Source organism: Argopecten irradians, chromosome 2, assembly GCF_041381155.1.
Source record: "Argopecten irradians isolate NY chromosome 2, Ai_NY, whole genome shotgun sequence".
Lineage (NCBI taxonomy): Eukaryota > Metazoa > Mollusca > Bivalvia > Pectinida > Pectinidae > Argopecten > Argopecten irradians.
The window spans coordinates 16,592,378-16,613,528 of record NC_091135.1 but is presented as its reverse complement, the minus strand read 5'-3'; the positions used below and the strand labels follow the sequence as shown (position 1 = coordinate 16,613,528).

Sequence of the window (21,151 nt, the reverse complement as noted above, 5' to 3'; positions counted from 1 at the left end):
CTACACGTGATACATGTATTATGGTCCCCTGTTGGGAATTTGGATATAGTCTGTAGTATTATTAGTATATTATTACTACTGTATTTATCATGGCATACATGAACACATGCAGGGGAAATGGGATAAAAGCCATCGAAACTCAATAACAGTATACTTACATAATGCAACAGTCATATATTCCATAAGAAATAATTTCTACCGAAAGTTTTTTTAAGTTAACGTGAATTTTTTAAGTTAACGTGACGCTACCCAAATTGGTACGCTGCCCAAATTGGTACACTTTATAATACATATTGAGCAAAATTGTAAAAAAAAAAAAAAAAATCCGGGAAACGGCGTCGTGCGACAACCCTAAAAATACCATATATCTTAAAACACGGAAAACAATTACTGAATGGGATATTTTTGACAGATATGTGGCTTTAATCAACTAAAAAATGTTTGATCTTTCCTTTAACGAATTCCAACATTTTTCTATCATGTTTTTAACATGCTGAAACACAGGGCTGAACCGGGCATGCTTTAAAGCTCTCTATTTATAAATACATGTATATGCACTGCTGACAAATAAACAGATCATGGAATTAAAGCTGAAGGCATCTTAGTGTGGAATGTTACATGAAAAATCTGGATTAAAGCATACGTAAGAAAATTTTAACAATTTATTTAAAAAGTGTACCAATTTAGGTAGCGTCACGTTTATATATATATATCAATGATTTACTAGTATTGACAATATGACTGTATCCAAAATATCGAGTAGTAGTAATCACTATAGTATCACAAGGGTATACAAATATAATAGAAAGAAATCAGAGTTACTGGGATTGCCTTCACAGAGAAATAATATTAAATGAAAAATATCCCAACTCCACTTCGTAAGTGACGATATAAATACAAGTTATTTTATTAATATTATAAACTTATATCAAAGTATTTTTGATAATTAGATGTTAAAATATTAATATTTAGAAAGATCGATTTTAATTGCTATATATAATAAAGTTGAATTCTGGAGATATGTTTCTTTCTCCTTTCGAACACAGATGATAATGTACCAAGGTGTAATTAAAGTTGTATTTCTTGTAATTTTCGCTGTAACAATATGTCGTTTGAACATTTGATATTTGAATATGGACATGTAACTTGATGATTTAGCTCCCCAAAAACATATGTCAGTCTATAAAAGAGCCGAAATCTAGGGATCATATATTCCTGGTTGTGAATAAAACGCCTTCAATCTCCGCCATATTCATTACTATCGGGTTTTGTCGAAATTCCGAATCGTATCACGTGACTGATGTCCACACGTCCTGCACGTGGTGATCCAGGTAACTAGCGTAAGCGCACATGTGTTTGTTTACGTTTTCCTTCTGGCTAATATGAGCAAATCGTGCTGGTTTATGTCCACAGTGCGAGTATTTGAAACATCTAATTCACACATTGCCGTAATTCAATATTGTGTGTATAAAACATTGTAATGTGCGAGCATTAGTTTCTTTGTAAATCCAGTCTGCTATGGTCGACCACGTGTTTTGTTTACGAAAAATTGTTGACACTTCTCTTCAGACTAACTTCTCTTGGTTTCACAACTCTCGTGTTACTTCGAGATTGTCGCGACGATGTTCGGAAGAGTTCGGCATCTTTCGAGCCTATTTTTTACGTGTACACGTTAAAAAGATTTTTTCACTTTTATAATTAAAATACTTCCAGTGCTGCAACTTGATAAAAAGTGGTAAAATAAGAAAGTTTAAACCTCGGACAGACGGAGCAAAATGTGTATAGCACCTATACAGTTTTTTACTATGACAAAAAGAGCGAAAGTGATAGACCATACAACTTTAACTAAGTCTTGACTGGCTTTCCCAATTTTTGCCCTGACGCGAATGTTGTGTATTACTACACTTACATCTACGTTTGTCTGTTTGTGGGTGGGTCGGAGGTCCGTAATATCTATGGCTATGTGACTTCTCATAGGATACACATACCAGCAATTGTATCCAAGAGAGACTAGTCGACGGTGAGTTTGAAATATGATAGGTGATATTGAAGTGAGCTTGAGAGAGGGAAGCAATGGTATGGAATGAGCCAGAGAGAGGGTGTCTGATGAGTAGAAAAATGTAGTTGTATCATGTGTAATGTATAGACTATTTTGACAATATCACTGTATTTATCATCACTGTTGTTAAATATTAAATACAATACTTGTGTTATCAACATTTGTTTCTTTACAAATGGTATGCTAAGGCACGAATTGAAATTATTATGAATACACCTACAATATTAAAAGTGTCCAGCTAGGCAGGGACGGCAATCCTGAGTTTCAATATTTATTTGGATTTTGTATACTACCTCATTGTAAAACATATAAAAACTGAGTTGTAGAAATTCGATCCGGTTTCCTGGATTGATTGCACTGTTCGTGAACAAATGGCTTTGGAGGGAATTCGACAGGGAATGACATTGCATCCACGTTTGTTTCAACCCTAACTACGCCCCTGGATAGTTTAACTTATTATATATCTATGTATGACGTCGAATTTGTAAAGTCGTGTCAATGTATATATCATACATAAATTCTTGGGAATTTTCGTTATACCGGTAAGTTGCAACTACTAGTACTAGAATCCTGGCTGTTACTTAGTACGATAGCCATATTATATGTACATATAAAGGTCATGGAAATAACTTTGTTTTGACCATTGTGTCATCCGAATCTTCTCTAGACATATTTTTTTAATAATGATAATTTTTCTTTTGTTTGCTTAAAGATGCTCCACCGCCGGCAGAGCATAAATAATGTTAATCATTTGAACAATAATTGGTGTTTAATCGTGTATATATATATTTCTAATTAACACAAAAAATCTTTATTTTGCCTTTGGTGCAAGACCAATCAGTACTTCATTCCATATAGGATATAGTGCCACAATTTTTTTCGGGATGCAATTAATTATTTTTTATATTCCTAACTTGGAGTAAAATATGAAACTCAAACTTTTCAATGGTGGTAATGGTGTAAAGTAAGTAACTTTTGTAACTGAAGAAAAATACTAAATCGCTTGGTCCTGTTTTTAATAGTGAAAAAATACCATTTGTTAGCGGTGGAGCATCTTTAAATCCTTCCATTGACTATGGTCATTTTAGAACACTTCTAAACATACGTCTTGTGTCTTTTCTTTCTTTTTTTCAGGGGGGGGGGTTATGTATACTTCCTGCATATTATTTTCTTTGATGAATTAAATTATATATCTTTATGAAGAAATATATCGAAAACTGCATTGTCTTTAAAGAAATCTAGTGACTTTCGTCGTCAAACTAGTATGCGTTGACTCCAAGTCAACTCGCCCAGCACATGCCGATGCAATGTTTAGAAGTGGTTTGATGATTTCATTTTTATAAATGGATTTATCTCATCCATGATTTAAATTTAGAATAAAAGTATGTTTTTCTTCAATTATTGTTCTGGCATACTTAACATTACTTGCAACGTTTTGTGAGTTAATACGCATTTTCAAATCAAATCGTCCCAAGAGTGAAAAAAAAATCGTTTAAACCAATCTTATAAATGTTTTTAACACTTTTTCAAATTATTCATCAGTATTTGTTATTTTCAAAGCTGTTTTATTAGCAATTGACGGCAAACTACGTAATTATATTTGTTGACCATATATTAATCAGATTGATTTTCATGGAATTTTCGCTTTTGACGTGCAAGTTTTGACCTTAAAGAAACCACATTTCCTCTGATCTGATAACGGGTTTTTTTATATGTTATTTAAAGTCTGTGATAGTAATAAAAACACTTGAATTGTTTCTGTTGCAATTTCTTTGAAGTTTGGCAATTTTGACTAGACTATTCCTCTCAATGGCGAACGCTCAACCGAAGGCCAAAAAATGAGGCGATGTCAAGGAAGACAACTTAGGGAAAAGGAAAATAGAAAAAGAGCAATGACAAGATCCTGAATTAAGTCAACTTTTAAAATGTAAAACTGTAAAATCGGTTGAAATGGTATTTTTTTTGACATCGGTTTTACAGAGATGTTTTTATTTTTCAAATCCTAAATGTTTGACCACGTTAATGTACAATTTCGTCCAATTCTGGACGACTAGGTCGGAACTTGTCCATATGAATGCAAATGCCAGCATATGTGATATTAAAGGACTCTAGTATACCAGCTGACTTAATGAAACTCACGCTTTTCGCATTGACAAACCAATGCATTTCTATTTTATTGCACTTATCTTAATGAAAAATTTCTATAAAAATCTTAATGACCATATTGTAAAGAAAGTTAAAATGGATTTATCACATCACGGACATATCATTTTAACATCACTTTATTATAATTGCAGTGCAATTGTCTTAAGTTATGCAACATTGCATTGCAAATGGACACAACAACAGAAAGGTATGCTATTTTTTTCAAAATGATGCACTTTGTTTTATATGGTTATGGTTTTTAAGTCTTGAATTTTGACGGATGAAACCACTCTCAGAATATTAAGATTCCTTATTGCTACTGCTAAATTTGTTATTGCGGCTCAACAGCTACTGTTCAACTCCGTTTACATGAAAGTTCAACGGGAGCATAGGTTACACTCTAATGTTGATGTCTAGGCAGGGAAACAGAGCCCAGAGACTTCATCACAAGGACAAACAACCAACTCAGAGTCCAGTAGAGATAGGATCTTAAACCCAAAATATTTGCAACAGAATTTTTTCTTTGTTTTTTTATACAGATCTGACTTTATACAAGAAAAAAAGTCGCCTCAAATAAAAAATTAGGAAAGATTTTTTCTTGACCCCCCAAACAATCAGAAAATAGGGATATTTGCATAATTTGCTAACTTTGAAGCCAAATATAAACTTACATGTTTTCATGAGATACTTACAAATTACTGTATGGCAAGAACGTTATAAGGACAGCACAGATTGCCAAAAACATAAGTTGGAATCAACACAGGGACAAAGTATGGCAACATGAAAATTGCACAATTATGTCCTTGTAACAGCCAAATATGCTTTTGTTGGATTGTTAAGATAAAAATGGTTATTATTAACAATACCATTGATACTCATTTTGGTGGAATCTTTATAAATAAAGCTTGTTTATTAAAGACTTTAAAAGCAAAACATTTTACTTTCACTACCTGAGATAACATGGTTGCTCAAAGTTGTTCTTTTGGCCTTTTCCAAGGATATTTTGAAGTCCACATTGAATAATATGTCTTTTTTATTCAAGAATTATTCAGTAGGTACCGTCTCAAGTGTTTAAATAGTTATTAATTAAGATTCTATGTAGGCAAATCTCACCTAAAAGAGAAAACTACAATGTATATAAAAATATCTCCAAATATAAAAGACGAGATGTCTATCAAATCCTCATTTAGTGCCAATTTGACTAAACTTCTCTCTAAGTCCTTAAGTTGAAATACATATGTATCAAAAATGTAAATATCTATGTTGTGGCTAATCAGATTGCAAAATCATTTGGCAGATATTACTACCATAATGGAGCGTTCTATATAAAGTGAAATTGAAGTTTCTTTTTGATCAAATATTTGAATAGGTCAGTTTTTCATTTTTCCATAATGGAACCGGATGGGAGTTACATAATTTTCAATGAGATAAAGGAATAAGATAAACGTTCCATTTCAATTTTATAGCTGAAAATCATCACAGTTCTGATTTATTTACTGGCAAAATTTTATGACGAACGAATAAAGCATATTCGAAGAATTAAGATTTTTGTATTGTAGATTTAGACATATTTTGGTATTCAGCCAAATTAACGTGATAGGAAGTTTTTACTACTAAATAAGATGTGCATATTTATACCGTTTTTACAACAAATGATCAAAATAATAAGTACAAAATATACAAAAAAAGGTTATAACATATTTGAAAGCACTTGCTTTTTACTTTCCGAAATATTAGCTACCAAATTGGGTCTTTTGCCAAAAATCTAAGTACAAAAACACGTCAAATCGGCACGATCAGTCAACTTGCAGGTTAATATTTAGTTTTTTTTCTAGCTAATGTATTATCGATCATGCATTAATAACCCTTTAAGACATAAAACATAAACTGATATTGTTCAGGGTAAGATTTTATACATGTTTGCATCTAAAAAGAACAAAAACGGTAATGCTAGCTAAATTCAAAAGGTTTTGAGCCGTTTTCATTCTTCTTTATTTCTTGGATTAACTGAAATTATTGTATCATTTCAACTTATTTGTACTAACCTAAAGTTTGAATTACTTTATACCCGATTTCATATTTCAAGTGTAGCAAAAATAGCAGACATTGTACTTTAAAAGTGGCCAAAAGTGTGATTTCTTTTCTTTATATTTTCTGATTTTTCGGGTGTTGAAAAAACGATTTTCCGAACATATTTTTTGACGATTTTTTTCATGGTAAAATATTAAGATCCTCAAATCCCAAAAAGCATAAAACAAGTTCTGTTGCAATTATTTTGAGGTTAGGCCTCTAATTTTCGTATTTTACTGGACTATCCAGGCTGTGTCAAGGAAGACGGTAGGTAGATGTAAGTCATGTAGGAAAGGATAAAACTCCTAACACTACGTCGACCGCTGGAAACATGCAATGGGGGTTGCATGTACAATTTTAAGACCAAACCAATTTAATCAAATAACGTATTTATTAAGCCTGATTTCTGATACATTTTAAGTGCCAGACATCAGAAACGTGACTTGCGTTCAACTTAAGACAAGTGAAAACTAAAATATTAATAATGCTGCTAATTATGGCATGTGAAACGTTGCAATATTCATAAAATTGATATTTTTGTTCTAAAAAATAAACATTTGTTCTAAAAATATTTGTTCAATAACACGAAACATATGTTCAAAGAAAAGTTCTCAAAAATATCAATATACAATATATGGTCAAAAAATAAATACATATTATATATATATATATATATATAGTCAAAAATAAATATCTGTCCATAAAAAGTAAATGTATGTTCAAAAATATAATATATGGTCAAATTTTTTTTTGTTCAATCTGTATTTAATATTATACAATTATCGACCTATTTTCAGGTGGATACGGTGAGTTATCAACCCGAGTAAGTGATACATGTATATCCCGAGGCCGGAGGCCGAGGGTTATATCATTTACGAGGGTTGATAACTCGCCGTATCCACCTGAAAATAGATCGATAACTGTTTTATTATATGAAACTTACATATATTTACCCGGCTCTTCAAAAAGAATTAACTACAAAAACAGGATGGTATTTGCAAACTTTCTGTTTACAAAGTAGTTACATGTAGTATTAATGGTAAATATCCAAATGCTTCTTGCTAACGGTTTAGACTGGTAGAACCGGAATATATATTCTGGCATTCTTGAACGTTTTCCATAAATTGAAGTTCGCAGTTCATTTCTGTTGATAACCTTTGATCGCAGTAAACTTGCTGCCTTCTGCCATAATAATGACGTCACAATAGACTATCCCGACGTCATTGAATGAGGGAAACTCCCGTTACGCTATATTTGGGTACGACTCGACGTCAAAAGTAATTATGACGTCACATCTCAAGGGAATTTTCCTCGATCTATTTTTGACACAGGTTACTGGACTCGCTAGAGGTATCTGGACTGAGTCCAGTAACCTCGCGTGCTTTTCGCCGCCGATTTCGGGGTTGATATCGCAGTTGATGAATACTTCTGAGAAGCGTATCGGCCAATCAAAAGACAGTAAAAGCAGCAGTCATATAATAAAATTGAATATATAATGTATATTATATTCAATATGCCAAAATAAATATATTTGTATCTTTCACCCATTCTTATATTGAAGATGAGTTCCCTTGAGTTTCGCTGCATCACCATTTGTCACGTGAACCAGCTATACTACATAGTAGAGTTGACTGGGATATAGTATCTAACTATTACATTGTTGCTTGCTGTAACTCGTACCCACCCGTGTATAGTGGAAATACACAGCGCCACACAATGTGATAAAAATGCATTCTGTAAGTATATATACAGCTGATAAAGAGTGACCTGAATCCGTGTAGTAATCACCATAATTTACCTTGATCAAGGTCCATCCCACGTGTGCAACAACATGTACCCTACCTGACTACCTGAAAACGAAATATGCCCTAAAGTTCACCGGGTGATTTACGATACTGTTAACTCTCTATAAATTACAACCCGAACCATGGATTATTATATATTGGGAGAGTTGAATGTAAATAAAACAAAATTTGTTGATTTGATCTATTTAGCTTCCTGGTTGGTTTTGTGATTGGTAAAGTTGACAACACCTAAAACAAAAGTTGTGTCTCCGATAGCAGGCCTCCTGATGATAGGGACGCACTGATTACTGTTGGAGGACTCTTACATGCATATACACGTTACATCCTGATACACACATCTTATACCTCCATATATAGCTTAAGTATTTTATAAATACTGATGCTGAACGGTCTCGGTAAATTATGTCATCATGGAGAATGGAACCAGCGAAGTAGACTGAGAAGGACATATGAAAAGGTGAGTTATTAGAACTTTATTTTATTAGTTATCTACATGCAACTTACACGTGGGTCACATGGATTAAAGTGACATTGATATTTTAACCCCTCGCCTTTTGACTGTGGTAGATAGTTTGTTACCTTGTGCCTGATATTGACAGAAGGTCGATGGTTTTTGTCCCGGTACTCCGCGCGTACCCAAGCATGTTCAAAGAAAGGCATGTCTTAATGACTGTTGATAGAATGTTAGAAATAAAACCGAAAGCATATTGAGTAACAAATTTACAATATATATCATTATGTAATATTCAGTTGTTATATTGTTGTATAGCATGTCCAAGGGAACCGACACTGTATAGACATGGATATATATGTGTATGTGAAGGTTGTTATGATTTAGTACCATGATTACCTCGACAATTGTGCTGATAACACCGGGAAGTGAAATACACAGTACTGCGTACCAACGCCTCTCTGCTGTTGTTAAACATGTCAGTGGTTAAAGCAGCGGGACTTCGTATTATACCAAACTAACAATATCATTTAAAATGAAGAAAAAAACATTTATAGTGAATACAAAATAAAAAAATAAAAAGAGATTAACTTACATATGTTAACACATAACAAATTATACGAGGACAAGGCGTTCCGGAATATAAAACGTCTTCTATTCAATCGAGTTGCTGTTTAGATAGTTTACTGCAGCTTAACATTATAAAGAGAGAACGAGTTAATAGTATTTGAAATATACATTATAATCATTATATTAATGTACGTTTTTCCATTGTCATGGTTAGATATTTTAGCAGTTTTATTATAGTAATTTTAAAATAAAATATATGCAATGGGGAAACTTTTTACTATAGGGTATTTTATGGATTATGTAAAAAAAAAAAGTAGTTTTGTATGATTGAATGGATCCGGATGCTTAAGATAACAGTATTGTATGTATATTAATCGTGTTGTGTATCCTAGTTTATTTACATCAAATATTTACTTCAATAAATAAACAGGTGGGCTATATGACGATGACGTAAATATATATAGATCGCTGATAGTTACCCGCTGTAATTAGCAAACACTGATTAGTAATCTTAACCATTACACTTGGCCGTATAGTATGTAGGCCTGTAAAGGCCATTTTGCCAGTTTCAAGTGGTAAAATGAGCAGAAGTTCTGCATAAAACTTCGGATGGAGATCACTGCAACGACATTATTCATTGGAATTTATCTAATAGGTACGCGAATCAAAGGTAAGAAAACGTCATTTTTCCCATGCAAAGACAAAGACTGATCCCCAACGTTAACACCATCGGAGAAACATATATACCATAATGTTAAATAAACTTTCGCTGGAAATTAAATCTCTATGCTCCCTGTATTCAGCTTCCGCATATACACAGAAAATATACAATTTCCAGAAAAAATACGTATATGAATATCATCTTTTAAAACCTAGCACCTACTCCCGAGGAAAATAACAATCATATCGCTTTGTTTCCATAATATTAAAGTATACATTAAAAAAAATACTCAACTTACTTTACCGAATGCCATTTATCTGCTGAATGTTGCTGAAAGCGATGTATGACAAAATAACTGAACGTAATAAAGAAGAAAACGAAGAACAGACCAAAATAGACTTGATAAAACATGGGGAAATGAGGAGATAGTATACATTAACTACAAGGCAACATTAACCGGAATATGAATTTTATCAACTAATTGTTAATTCATTGAGTAGGGTGAAGAGGAACTATTAGTTCATGTAATGGAAATTATTTATATATATTATGATACTTGATAAAAATTGCCCTGATTCCGATCATATGCCTTACAGCATATGGAAATTACAACAATTTAGATGTAGATTACAACAAAACGTGACTTCTGGAACAAAAGCATGGTACAAGCAATTGACAATTGGCATTTAGTAACCTGTACTGAGAGAGGCTTTCGAAGTTTAAAAATAGATCATCTTGTATTATTTGAAAGCCTTGCAAGGAAGTGCCCATGGTTTGAAAAAGGAGTCCACAAGGATCTTTTGTAATCTATTGTTTCCGGTATGATCTACATTTGTGTTCATCACCTCCTCAAAGAAACACATATCAACAGTAGCATTCTGGATAGCATCATATTTCTATAAACGAATACTGTGCGATTGCATGATGCGAATAAGTTAAATTGTTATATACACATGAGGAAGAGAATCTGTATATAAAGAATAGCATTGTCAACTTGTCAAAGTGACAGATATTTTATCAAGACAAAATCTTAATACAGTACTGTGTAGCAGTAGTGTTTGTGTGTTTGTTGTAATAGAGCGGATTGCCTCGAACAAATTTCATTGTCCACACTGTGTTGGAACTTCTTCATGGTACAATGCAATATACTTCTATTTTTTATCACACAATAATCTATTTTGCCTTTTACTGTTAAGAGGTTCCATGGTATTTCTAGGGTGTACACCAAAAACTAAGATAATGCATAAATGTTTGTAAATCTAAAATTCTGGTGACTTAGTCAATTTCCTGAAGTTTGGGATTCAGATAGTGTGTATTGGAAACCACAATACCGGGTACATCTAACGTGCTATTCTTGAAGTTAAACAAAGGCCCAAACATTTGGGTATTTTCTTCCAATTTGACTATTACCAAAACTGTTCTCATTGTTTTAGAGAACACCTCTTTTTGTCAAGCGCCGAGACTTTTTCATTATTTTAAAGAACATAGAGTAGTTCTCTAGTTCAAGGCAGTTTAAAAATTGCGATATCTTACGTTTGCACTCACTAAGGTCAGACAAATGTTTGGTGGATATTTCACGCCCCATCCGTTGTCTCAATTATCATCGAAAGCTATTGAATCAAATTCCAGTTACTAATTCAGGAAGTCAACGTTTTGTGTGTTATCTACCGGGTGTGTATTTAGATTACACAACAGTTTTACATCATAAGTATGAGGTTTTGCCCTAAATAACGTATCAAGCATAATTTCATACTTGAACAAAAAGTGTTAACATTTCCTATTATGGATAAGCACTATTAACCTCCGTGTAAATATTTTACAAGTTGGCTTTAAAAGACAAACATGTCTCACACTGATATATCAAACACAAACCCGATATCAATGGGTTATCAGTACAGGAAACGCGTAAGGAAAATCCATACTTGAATTTGGAGACGGAAATGAAACTAGCGACATGCACATGAAGAACATGTGTACGGGAACAATCTTTCGATGTAAACGGTAATGATTTTCAGTAATATATTATTTATAAAATGTATCCGTTTAGTTAATTTATGTGTCATTATACTTTTTTTCTAATTTTACAAAATATTCTATAAACCACAAACAAAAGTTCGCCATGTTTCTAAATATAAAAATGATATGGGATATATAACATTTATATATGATATCAAGACCATAAAACATTGATCTGTGATTCCATACATATCAGCAAAAAATCGTTATTTTTTATGAAATATGTAAAACAGATTATTTTGATTTATTTCAGACTTCGGTATCGACACCAAGAAGAAATTTCATAAAACCCAGTTCAACAAGACACACGCGGAAGGTAGAAAGGAAACATGTTATCACGCCGCATAGGGAAGTGTTTGATAATACTTCTGGTAGTGTATCTTACTGTGACTGTCTACATTGCATCTACTCTACTCGTGTCTCCGGCTACAAACGTGGAAGGTGTGGGAGACGGTTCATCACAGGACATGGGTGGTATATCAAAGACAAAGACAAATCTGGCCGACAAGAAATATCAACTTTTCAAAATTAGAAATCCTAAATTCAGCTCAAACGATTACGGCAATGTGAAGCAACAAGAAATTCGAACTACTCTTAAACACATCGGTACATCGAAAACGGAAGTTGGACATTCCTCAACAAACAGCTCGGACATTCGGTTTAATCTAGAGGGATGGAAACAGAAAATAATTATGTTACGTAATAAACAAGACGAAAACGCCAGAAATAGTAGTAAATTACTCCGTCTAGAGAAACTGAAGGAAATGGTTGCTCAGCTAAAAGGCAAGACACTTGGCAACAATACAATGCTAGACTTGCGAGGTATATCAAATGACCTTCACGCAATTCTGTCACGTTATCATGTCAACATGGCAGCTCTTCCGGGAGAAACACTGGTGTATTCGGCATATCTAGACAAAAGAAAGCCTACTAGATTCGTCAGAATAGTTTTAATTAGTAAACGATTAAACACCAATAAAGACATTATCTGTAAATTTCTTCTTCCAGACAATTCCAACATCACATTGGTGTCGCCTTTAATATTGTACGAGACCTGTGAAGGTCACATGAAGCTCTCGTCCTCATTTATTGGCTCATGCGCAGTGCCCAGTAATGATGTTTTACTTGACCAAATCATCCTATCATCTGGCAGTACAGACATTTTTATGAATGTCATTGACAACAATAAAAAGACCAAAACTGACCAGCAAAACTTGGCAATATGTGTTCCGCCACTTTTTGGAAACGTTGATATCCTGAGATTAACGGAATTTATTGAATTATCGAGAATATTAGGAGCTCAGCATTTTGTGTTTTATCCTAAATTTGTTTCCTCGGAACTTTTGTCACTGTTGGATTATTACCAGGGTTTAGGTTTGGTGACTGTGATGCTTTGGAACATGACAATTCCCGAGAACCAGATCTGGTACCACGGTCAGTCAGCGTCCATTTGGGACTGTCTTTATAGAACCATGTTTAAATTTAGACATGTAGCTTTCATGGACTTCGATGAATTTATTGTTCCAAGATTCCAAAATACTATACCAGACTTTTTATCATATTTACAAGAAGAACAAAACATAAATAACGAAAATATATCAGCCTATAAATTCAAAAGTGTATTCTTTGATAGTAAATTCAATAGTGTAGATGATGTGCCCGAGTTGCCGGAGCTACGACAGCTCGTGACGTTAAACAACACCGTCAGGACCCGGAAGTTTAGTAGAGTCAGAACCAAACTGGTTGTAAACCCGGCCAACGTGTTCGAGCTAGGAATTCACCATGTCAGTAAACCAAACGAGGAGCATTATAAATGTTACGAAGTTCACCCTAAACAGGCGTTCATCCATCATTACCGACAATGTAAGCCTGATTATGGTATGAATTGTAAGTTGACAGAGAAGGATACTTCTATAATGAGATACAGGTCTCAGCTTGTACATAGTGTTAGACAACAGCTATTGGACGCTAGTACACATAAACCAACTGTTTGACAAATCAGTTTTAATAATTCATGTCACGTTTGAGTTCTTGTTATTGTTATTTTTTCATTTTTAATGATTTTGATTTTTTAACATTTTGAAATTGTTAACAGAACACAACACTACATGGATGCTATATAAAGAGATGGTACAATAACCATATGTCAATCAATGCATATGTTTAAGTAAATCACGGGTAGCCATCTTTGCAATGTCACTTTGACTGTTGGTCCAATGACTAGTCCAACTAATGTTTACAATTCTTTATGATATACAAAATGCAACAATATAGCCAAAGTCAATCAAGAGTTTTACCTCGAATTAATTGCAATATATCTTTATTCATAAAGATTATTATTATACCTCACTTTCATTTAGAATGTTCTGATTGGATTAAACTTTATCACATGACATTGAATAAGTTGGATATTTCCCCGGAATTTAAACTTTATCATATGACATTGAATAAGTTGGATATTTCCCCGGAATTGAAAAGCGAGGGAAATAACTCCAGTGAAATAACCCTTGAGTGAAATAACCCAAGGGAAACAACCCAAGGGAAATAACCCCTTGGAAGATACGCACGTGATCGGAAGTTGACGTCATTTGCAACGCCAACCAACAATGGCAACGATGTTGCTTATTTTTTGCAGCCCGACAAATTTAACAATGTTGGGAAATATCTTCATGAGTTCTTTTACCAGAGATGTTTTTCTTTTAATTTTGTTCGGTATAATCAAATAATTATGTCCCTATGTGTCGGGATACATTTAGAATTGTCTCCGTGGAAAGAGTTATTTTCCCTCGGGCTTCACCCTTCGAGAAAATAACTCTTTCCAGGGAGACAATTCTAGATGTATCCCTCCACAGAGGGCCATAATTGTATTATGTTTTGATAGTGGAAAATATCACGAAAATAAAAATAAATGCTTAAAGTTATATGTGCCGTATTTTTCATACTCACGAATCAAGATGAGCTTTTAATATGTTATTCATTACCAAAAATAACCATCATTTTGAGAATTACACTACTTTCAATCCATAGGTTTTTATTTTACAAGCACATATAAGAGCTGAAAATGATTTTTGGCAGTATTGCCAAAAATCATGATGTTTACATCTATAGTGAATTGAAATGAGTACATACAGTCAGACCATGAAGCCAAATTGTGGTTTACAATTTCATTTCACATTTTTACAGTGTTATTAGTAATTGTTAAGTGATTTCAGCAGGTATGTTTCCATCTAAACATACATAAGGCATAAAATACAACAACTTTACAGTATATAATGTATGTGTTGTAGCTAATATTTATAAGGCATCTGAAGTCATTTGAATGACTTTCACAGCTTACTTCATCAAACATTGTGGTTTTCAATAGGTTAATGAAGAAAAAATAACATGTCAAATTTTTGTCCAGTTACGGCACATATAACTTTAATGGTCCAACTTTAAAGTTCAATAACGTTCCTTTTTGTTACAAGAAAGCAACGGTATTGATCGTTTCATGCACAATATTTATTTACAAAAATGTTCAGGTGGAATTATCCACTAGAAAAAAAATCCCGAAAGATTTAATTGCTATCAATGCTACTAATTTACCAATCATATTAGCCTTTGTTTTTCTCAGGCAAAATATTGAGATAATCAACATATCTGTTAATACTGATTTATCAAGACCGGTTAAATACGATTGGTATAAGGTCATTAAAAGTTGGCCTGCTGATCAAATGGCTGTCAAAAATTTGCATGAGCTATAGAATTAAGCATGAGTTATTTAAAATTACTATTAACAAAATTAATGCTAATGTATGTATTGATGTTTTGTAGGTTATTCTTAATGAAAAATGGCATTTTAGTGAGTAAAGATATCTACTTGTAAGGGTTTAATTCAGGTCCATAAAATCTCATTTGATGTTAATTGTATAAACTTCAAAACTTGAATCCATAATTATGAACCAGAAAAATTGGAATACAAATGTATTATTTTTTGTGCTACATTCGATTTTTATACTATTTTGGCAAAAATTATCATCATAGTGTAGTTGTTTTAATTAATAGGGATTACCATTCCACTGTGGTCTTGCATTTAAATTGAATATTTTTCCCTTTCCTCAATAGAAAACTTTATTTCAATTGGACAGGGCATATACAGAAAATTCATTTTTGTTTGTTGTTCAGATTTATGGATTTCGCCATTTTTCAACACTTATGCCAAATTGAATGGAATACAATATTTTTCAGTAAGAAATACTTTAAAACTTGCATTTCCAAAAATAGAAATTTTCAATATTTACTCAACGAATTATATACTTTACATTTGCTTTCTCAAGATTTACGTAAATTGTTAATATTAATACAATATGGCATGGAATTGACATGATAGGCTAACTTTGAAGTTCCTGTTTATTTGTATCATGTGAAATATAATGATTCTGTTGTAAGGACACTGGATGAGTTTGGCTTCCAAGGAGGTGGGTTTCACCACAAGGCGTGTTCAGGATGGCGAACGCTCGCGAGTGTAAGGGGGAGTATGCTTCTGAACGGACATAAAGGAGCTCTGCATAGGGATTATTTTTTATTTATACTGATAATAGTGCCAGAACAAGTGCACGAAAGACCACAATATCGAGTGCGCGCCCGAGTACCCACTGCTGTAAAGTTAATTTCTTGTCGCGCGAGCGCTCGCCATCCTGAACACGCCTCTGGTCATAAAGTATATATACATGTACTCACGTGTGACCGTAGAATTTGACCGATCGCTCTGGTGTAATATAGCCACGCCTCGCGCTCACAAACGCACGTGTTTCTATTCAATGTCGGAGCAAACATCGTTCCACACACAATACAAAATACAAAGTCACGTGCGGTTTGATTGACAGCTGGCGATCCGTCATATTACTAGGCAAAAGGTCATGTTTGAAGAAGGGTGAACAAATTAAAAAAAAAAATAAGTTCGGTTTATATTGACACTAAGTTGACTGGACTTATTAAGAGTTTCGAATTTTGTACAAAACATCGCATTAAAAGCTGTTGCATTTTAATGCACAACATGAAGAAATATGTTAAAAGAACTTATTGGTGGTTCAAAAGACATCATGTATTAAGTTGGTAATGGTAAATAACTATTGCCGGATGGCAGTCACGTGACGATTTTATAATATTACAATACACAATGTAACCGAAATTCACGAAAGTGATATCACATTAAGAATCAAAGTTACAAAGTTGTTGTCTCTCCGTTCGTATCGTTTTACAACATGTTAATAAAATGGTGATGTTGACGAAAACAAAAAAACATTCAATAAAAAATCAGTTAATGTTTCCATGTTTATGATAGTATGAATATTTGCATACTCAAATTTACAAACTACCAAAACCAAAATAAATAAAATCTTTTGTACTATTTTAACTTTTATTTCTTCATGATTTTCATTTATCGTTTGAAAAACACAGAGTAAAATGAGATATCATTTGTTGTAAAATATGTCGGTTCATTCATGTGATGGAAACAAAGTGTAAAACTCACATGGAAGGACTTATGTAACAAGACACAAACAAAAGAGAATATTTGAATGTTGTCAAATTCAAACTGCCTGAGTTTTAATGACTGTGATGTCAATCTAACTTGACATTTAATTCCGCTCTACGATGCGTTCCAATCATAATGTATTACAAATTAAAATGAAAAAGTCATTGAGGTGCTTTTACTGTTTTCAACTGCAAACAACACATGTATACTGATCGTTATTTAGAACAGCGATGAAACATGGGTAAAAAAATACATGTAAATATATTAAAGAACGTAATACATATATTAGAGAATTTACATAAATATATTTATAAAGTTCGTAATTAAAACATTGGAAATACATGTCGGTAATAATTGTGATTGCTGCTAATTGTAATTGACGAAAGTTATCAGTGGTGGCGATTGTGCACATTACAATTGTTGCATAGGATTCTAAGTTGTTAACGTTTATGATAAACATATATAAACATATAACTTACATAGCTAATACCATTGTTAAAAAATGCGAATTGGTAGAACATACAACATTAAGATTATTTCTCCATAGTTAGCAAAGCTTCATCTAATATACAATGTGTGATTTTTTATACTAGTAATACAATAATGTAAACATACAAAGCATTTTAAAAGCGCCCGAGAATTGAAAACAATAAATATAGAATAAAAGCAAAAGAGTTGAACTTGCCTTTAAAATAAAACATAAATGATATAGATATGATAAATAAACTACGATCTTAATTCAAAGCCAGTGTAGCAATTGCAATATGTATATACAAAGTAATTAAGTAAATCTATCAAAATAATCCCTATCCAGCATTAGCATGGATACAATGTCCGGGGTATTCCGCAGGTACAAAACGGTAACGAGGAGTGACAACTGGAAACTCGTGAACAAGTGTCTCCTCAAGGATCCAATAAATACGATTTTCGAGCGAGCACCGACAGTTCCTACACTCTCTGCTCCTGTAACATAAGCAGTTCTGGATGAATTAATTTAGGTAAAGAAATTACATCGGCAAAACAATAAAGGTTAAAAAGATACTAGAAATACAGAATCAACAGCTCCAGCAACTTCGCTAGCCACGGGTATTAAGTCCGATTCCCTTTATCCTTGGCATATCTCACTTCAGAACAGGTGTTTTTGCTTTCAAATTCTGATTGGATGCGGCTAGGTTGGGGCGACCAATGAAAACGCAGCTTTGATTTGTCAACAAAACTGAACTGAAGCGGTAGTATAGTGACCTACATTTGTAAAATGAGGCATCAGGCATGTCTGTCAACATCATCTCCTAGCGAACTTATATTACTATCTATTTAATCAATTAGATGTTTTATACCAGTTAAAAAACGTCTTGGAGACGTTGCTCTCCAAACAGATTGGAAAGTACGTGCGTGGTTTATGTTTCACAAATTAAACAATTAAAAGATATACTACGATCTCGTTACAAAATTGGACACTGCAGAATTTCTGCATGAAACGCAAAAACTGGTGTCCGTACTCACTAATAAACAAATGCCTCACGCACATGTTCATCTTTGGTATTTTGAATCTGTCGCAAACAACACGCGTGTTTCATGGGGCGCTGCCATTTTTCAACCATACAACAATGATACGAGCTTTTTAATTGGTTGCTTATTACGTAAATGGAAGGGGCGCAACTGCGGTGATCCAGCAGGTGGCGCAGTGCGGGACTATCCGTTCTGAAGTCAGATATGCCAAGGGTAAAAGTAGAGTGTCGCATTCGATTATCCGATGAAACGTGAAAACAATGTTGTCATAATGCAAAGCCTATTTATTGCATAGGGGAAACTGTAGCCTCGTGGATTCATTCACATGTTTTAAAACAGACATTCGAGGGATGTTCTAACCAGTGAAACATATTTCCTGTTATAAGTCTGTGGTTAATAAATCTCTATACTGACCTGCTAATATCCGGACACGCCCCCACGGATATGATCTGGGTGAGGTTAGAGGTCAGAGGAGCCAGCTGTAACATGACAATCTCCCTGGAATCACAATTATTGGTCTGTCGGTAACAACTGAAGAATTACATCTAATTGTATACAGTTTGACATATACATGTATTTGTATGGCGTTGGAGGGTTCAAACAATGTTTCAGAGCGTTGTGATGGGTTCGATATTCGTATAGCATTCGCATTTACCAAATATATTTGAATAACGTTAGGAGTTTGGTCTATATTTGTATAATGTCTGAGGATGTGACCTATAGCGTTGGAAGGTTTGACATCAACATAATCAACATCAAAGCTTTCGTTTATAAAATTCACAAAGGGGACACATTTGTCAAAATACATAGCCAAAGAAAATTAATACTAAATGACAAATGAGCTGCCAGGTCCGGTTGTTCAAAGTTTTCTAATCCCACTTTATCGACAATTTTCAAATCAAGATGAAATCATTTCTTGTACAACTAATTTTACAAAATGTTACAAAAAATTTCAGTAACTCTAATTCATTTTAGTGAAGATATAATAACAGGTTTTGCAGCAAATGAGAAATAAAAGTTTCACTAATTAAGCCATTAAGCTAATCCTTGATCTTACTCACGTTCTGCAGCAGTCACAGCAGCTCCTGTAGATATGGCGTTTGCCCCGCTCTATTCCAGCTTGAGATAGATGACGGTTGTCAACGTCATACGGCGTTTTTATCGTATAACTAGATTCTGCAGGCGTCGGTTCATTATGTCGATACGTACGAGTTGATTTGAAATTAGGAAAGACTGGAATCGTCTTTTCTGAATAGCTCGGATGAGATTTCGTCATATCTCTTAATCTTGTTATTTTTTCTCCGAACATTTTGTTCAGAATATAATTAAAATCTGTATGTTTTTCGTGTTTAAATGGTAGCACTCCCTTCATTGGTACTAAAAATGGTGAATTTTTCTTGCAAAAAATACTAGAAATAATGCCTGCTACTACAAGTATACGTATATGGAACACCATTTTGGCAAGTATGTGAATTTTGTACTCATTTTACTCTTATATACTAATGCAAAAGAAGTGGGTGACAAAATACTCGATGTACCACAATGAGTTCGCGACAATATTAAAAAATGAAATGTAGGTGGTAGAAAACAATCGATCTCCATGATTATATCGTTGATCTGGGTGATGTGTGATATTTATGACCTGATAACTTTGTTAGGAATGTGGCGTTGACAAAGGGTTAAGTTGAAAGGGAGGTTAGAGTAATGGCGGACTGAGGGTGGAGGATTCCGGAATCCCAACTATGTCGAATCTAATATTATATCCAATCCCGTAAACTATCCCATATACATCCTTCAAAGTATATGATAACCACAGGGGCCAGCTCAAAATTATCTAAAACATCGGGATATTAAATATCTGTTTTATAGTAAATATCCCGGGTTTTTTAAATAATTTTTCAAATCTCGTATTTTCTGAAAAAAAAAACCACATGACTGTTACGTACTTGTATATTCATCAGTCAATCAACCAAATGCCAAAAAATGTATGACTACATCCGTTTTCATTGACCTGGTCCCCTGTGATGATAACACTTTAAATAGTTTTACCCGGAAACAAGAAATATAAAGTAGTTCCTGTTCAATAGTGATCCAGTGTCGAACATACGAGAGCACCACCCACAGCGAAGAAAGTCGGACATTGATTACCTCACAGAAAAACAATAAGAACTTCTTAAAAAAGGAATATGAAGCCGCTGAATTGTAGTCTGGTCGTCTTATGTGTTTGTAACTTATGTGTCTTTATTAACTTTTAACTTGCAAAGGTCCTCAATATATATTTCGTAACCCCCCCCCCCCTCCCCCTTGCGCGCCCCGCACCCACCGCACCCACAGGAAATACTTGATATAC

At 33.6% G+C, this 21,151-nt stretch overlaps 2 protein-coding genes across 2 annotated transcripts; one reads left to right on the top strand and one right to left on the bottom strand.

Annotated features, from left to right (window-relative positions):
• The first annotated feature begins 7,841 nt into the window (after positions 1–7,841).
• LOC138314623 (beta-1,4-galactosyltransferase galt-1-like) lies at positions 7,842–15,739 on the top strand. Its single transcript, XM_069255052.1, has 4 exons — positions 7,842–8,010; positions 8,269–8,536; positions 12,031–14,180; positions 14,230–15,739. Exon 3 carries the CDS (start codon positions 12,107–12,109, stop codon positions 13,769–13,771), a length of 1,665 nt encoding a protein of 554 aa, XP_069111153.1. The 5' UTR covers positions 7,842–8,010; positions 8,269–8,536; positions 12,031–12,106; the 3' UTR covers positions 13,772–14,180; positions 14,230–15,739.
• A 1,007-nt stretch (positions 15,740–16,746) lies between these two features.
• LOC138314624 (uncharacterized) lies at positions 16,747–21,059 on the bottom strand. The gene is made up of 3 exons (XM_069255053.1): positions 19,863–21,059; positions 19,216–19,299; positions 16,747–18,255 (listed from the first exon to the last, which is right to left on the bottom strand). Exons 1-3 carry the CDS (start codon positions 20,255–20,257, stop codon positions 18,099–18,101), a joined length of 636 nt encoding a protein of 211 aa, XP_069111154.1. The 5' UTR covers positions 20,258–21,059; the 3' UTR covers positions 16,747–18,098.
• Positions 21,060–21,151: the final 92 nt, after the last annotated feature.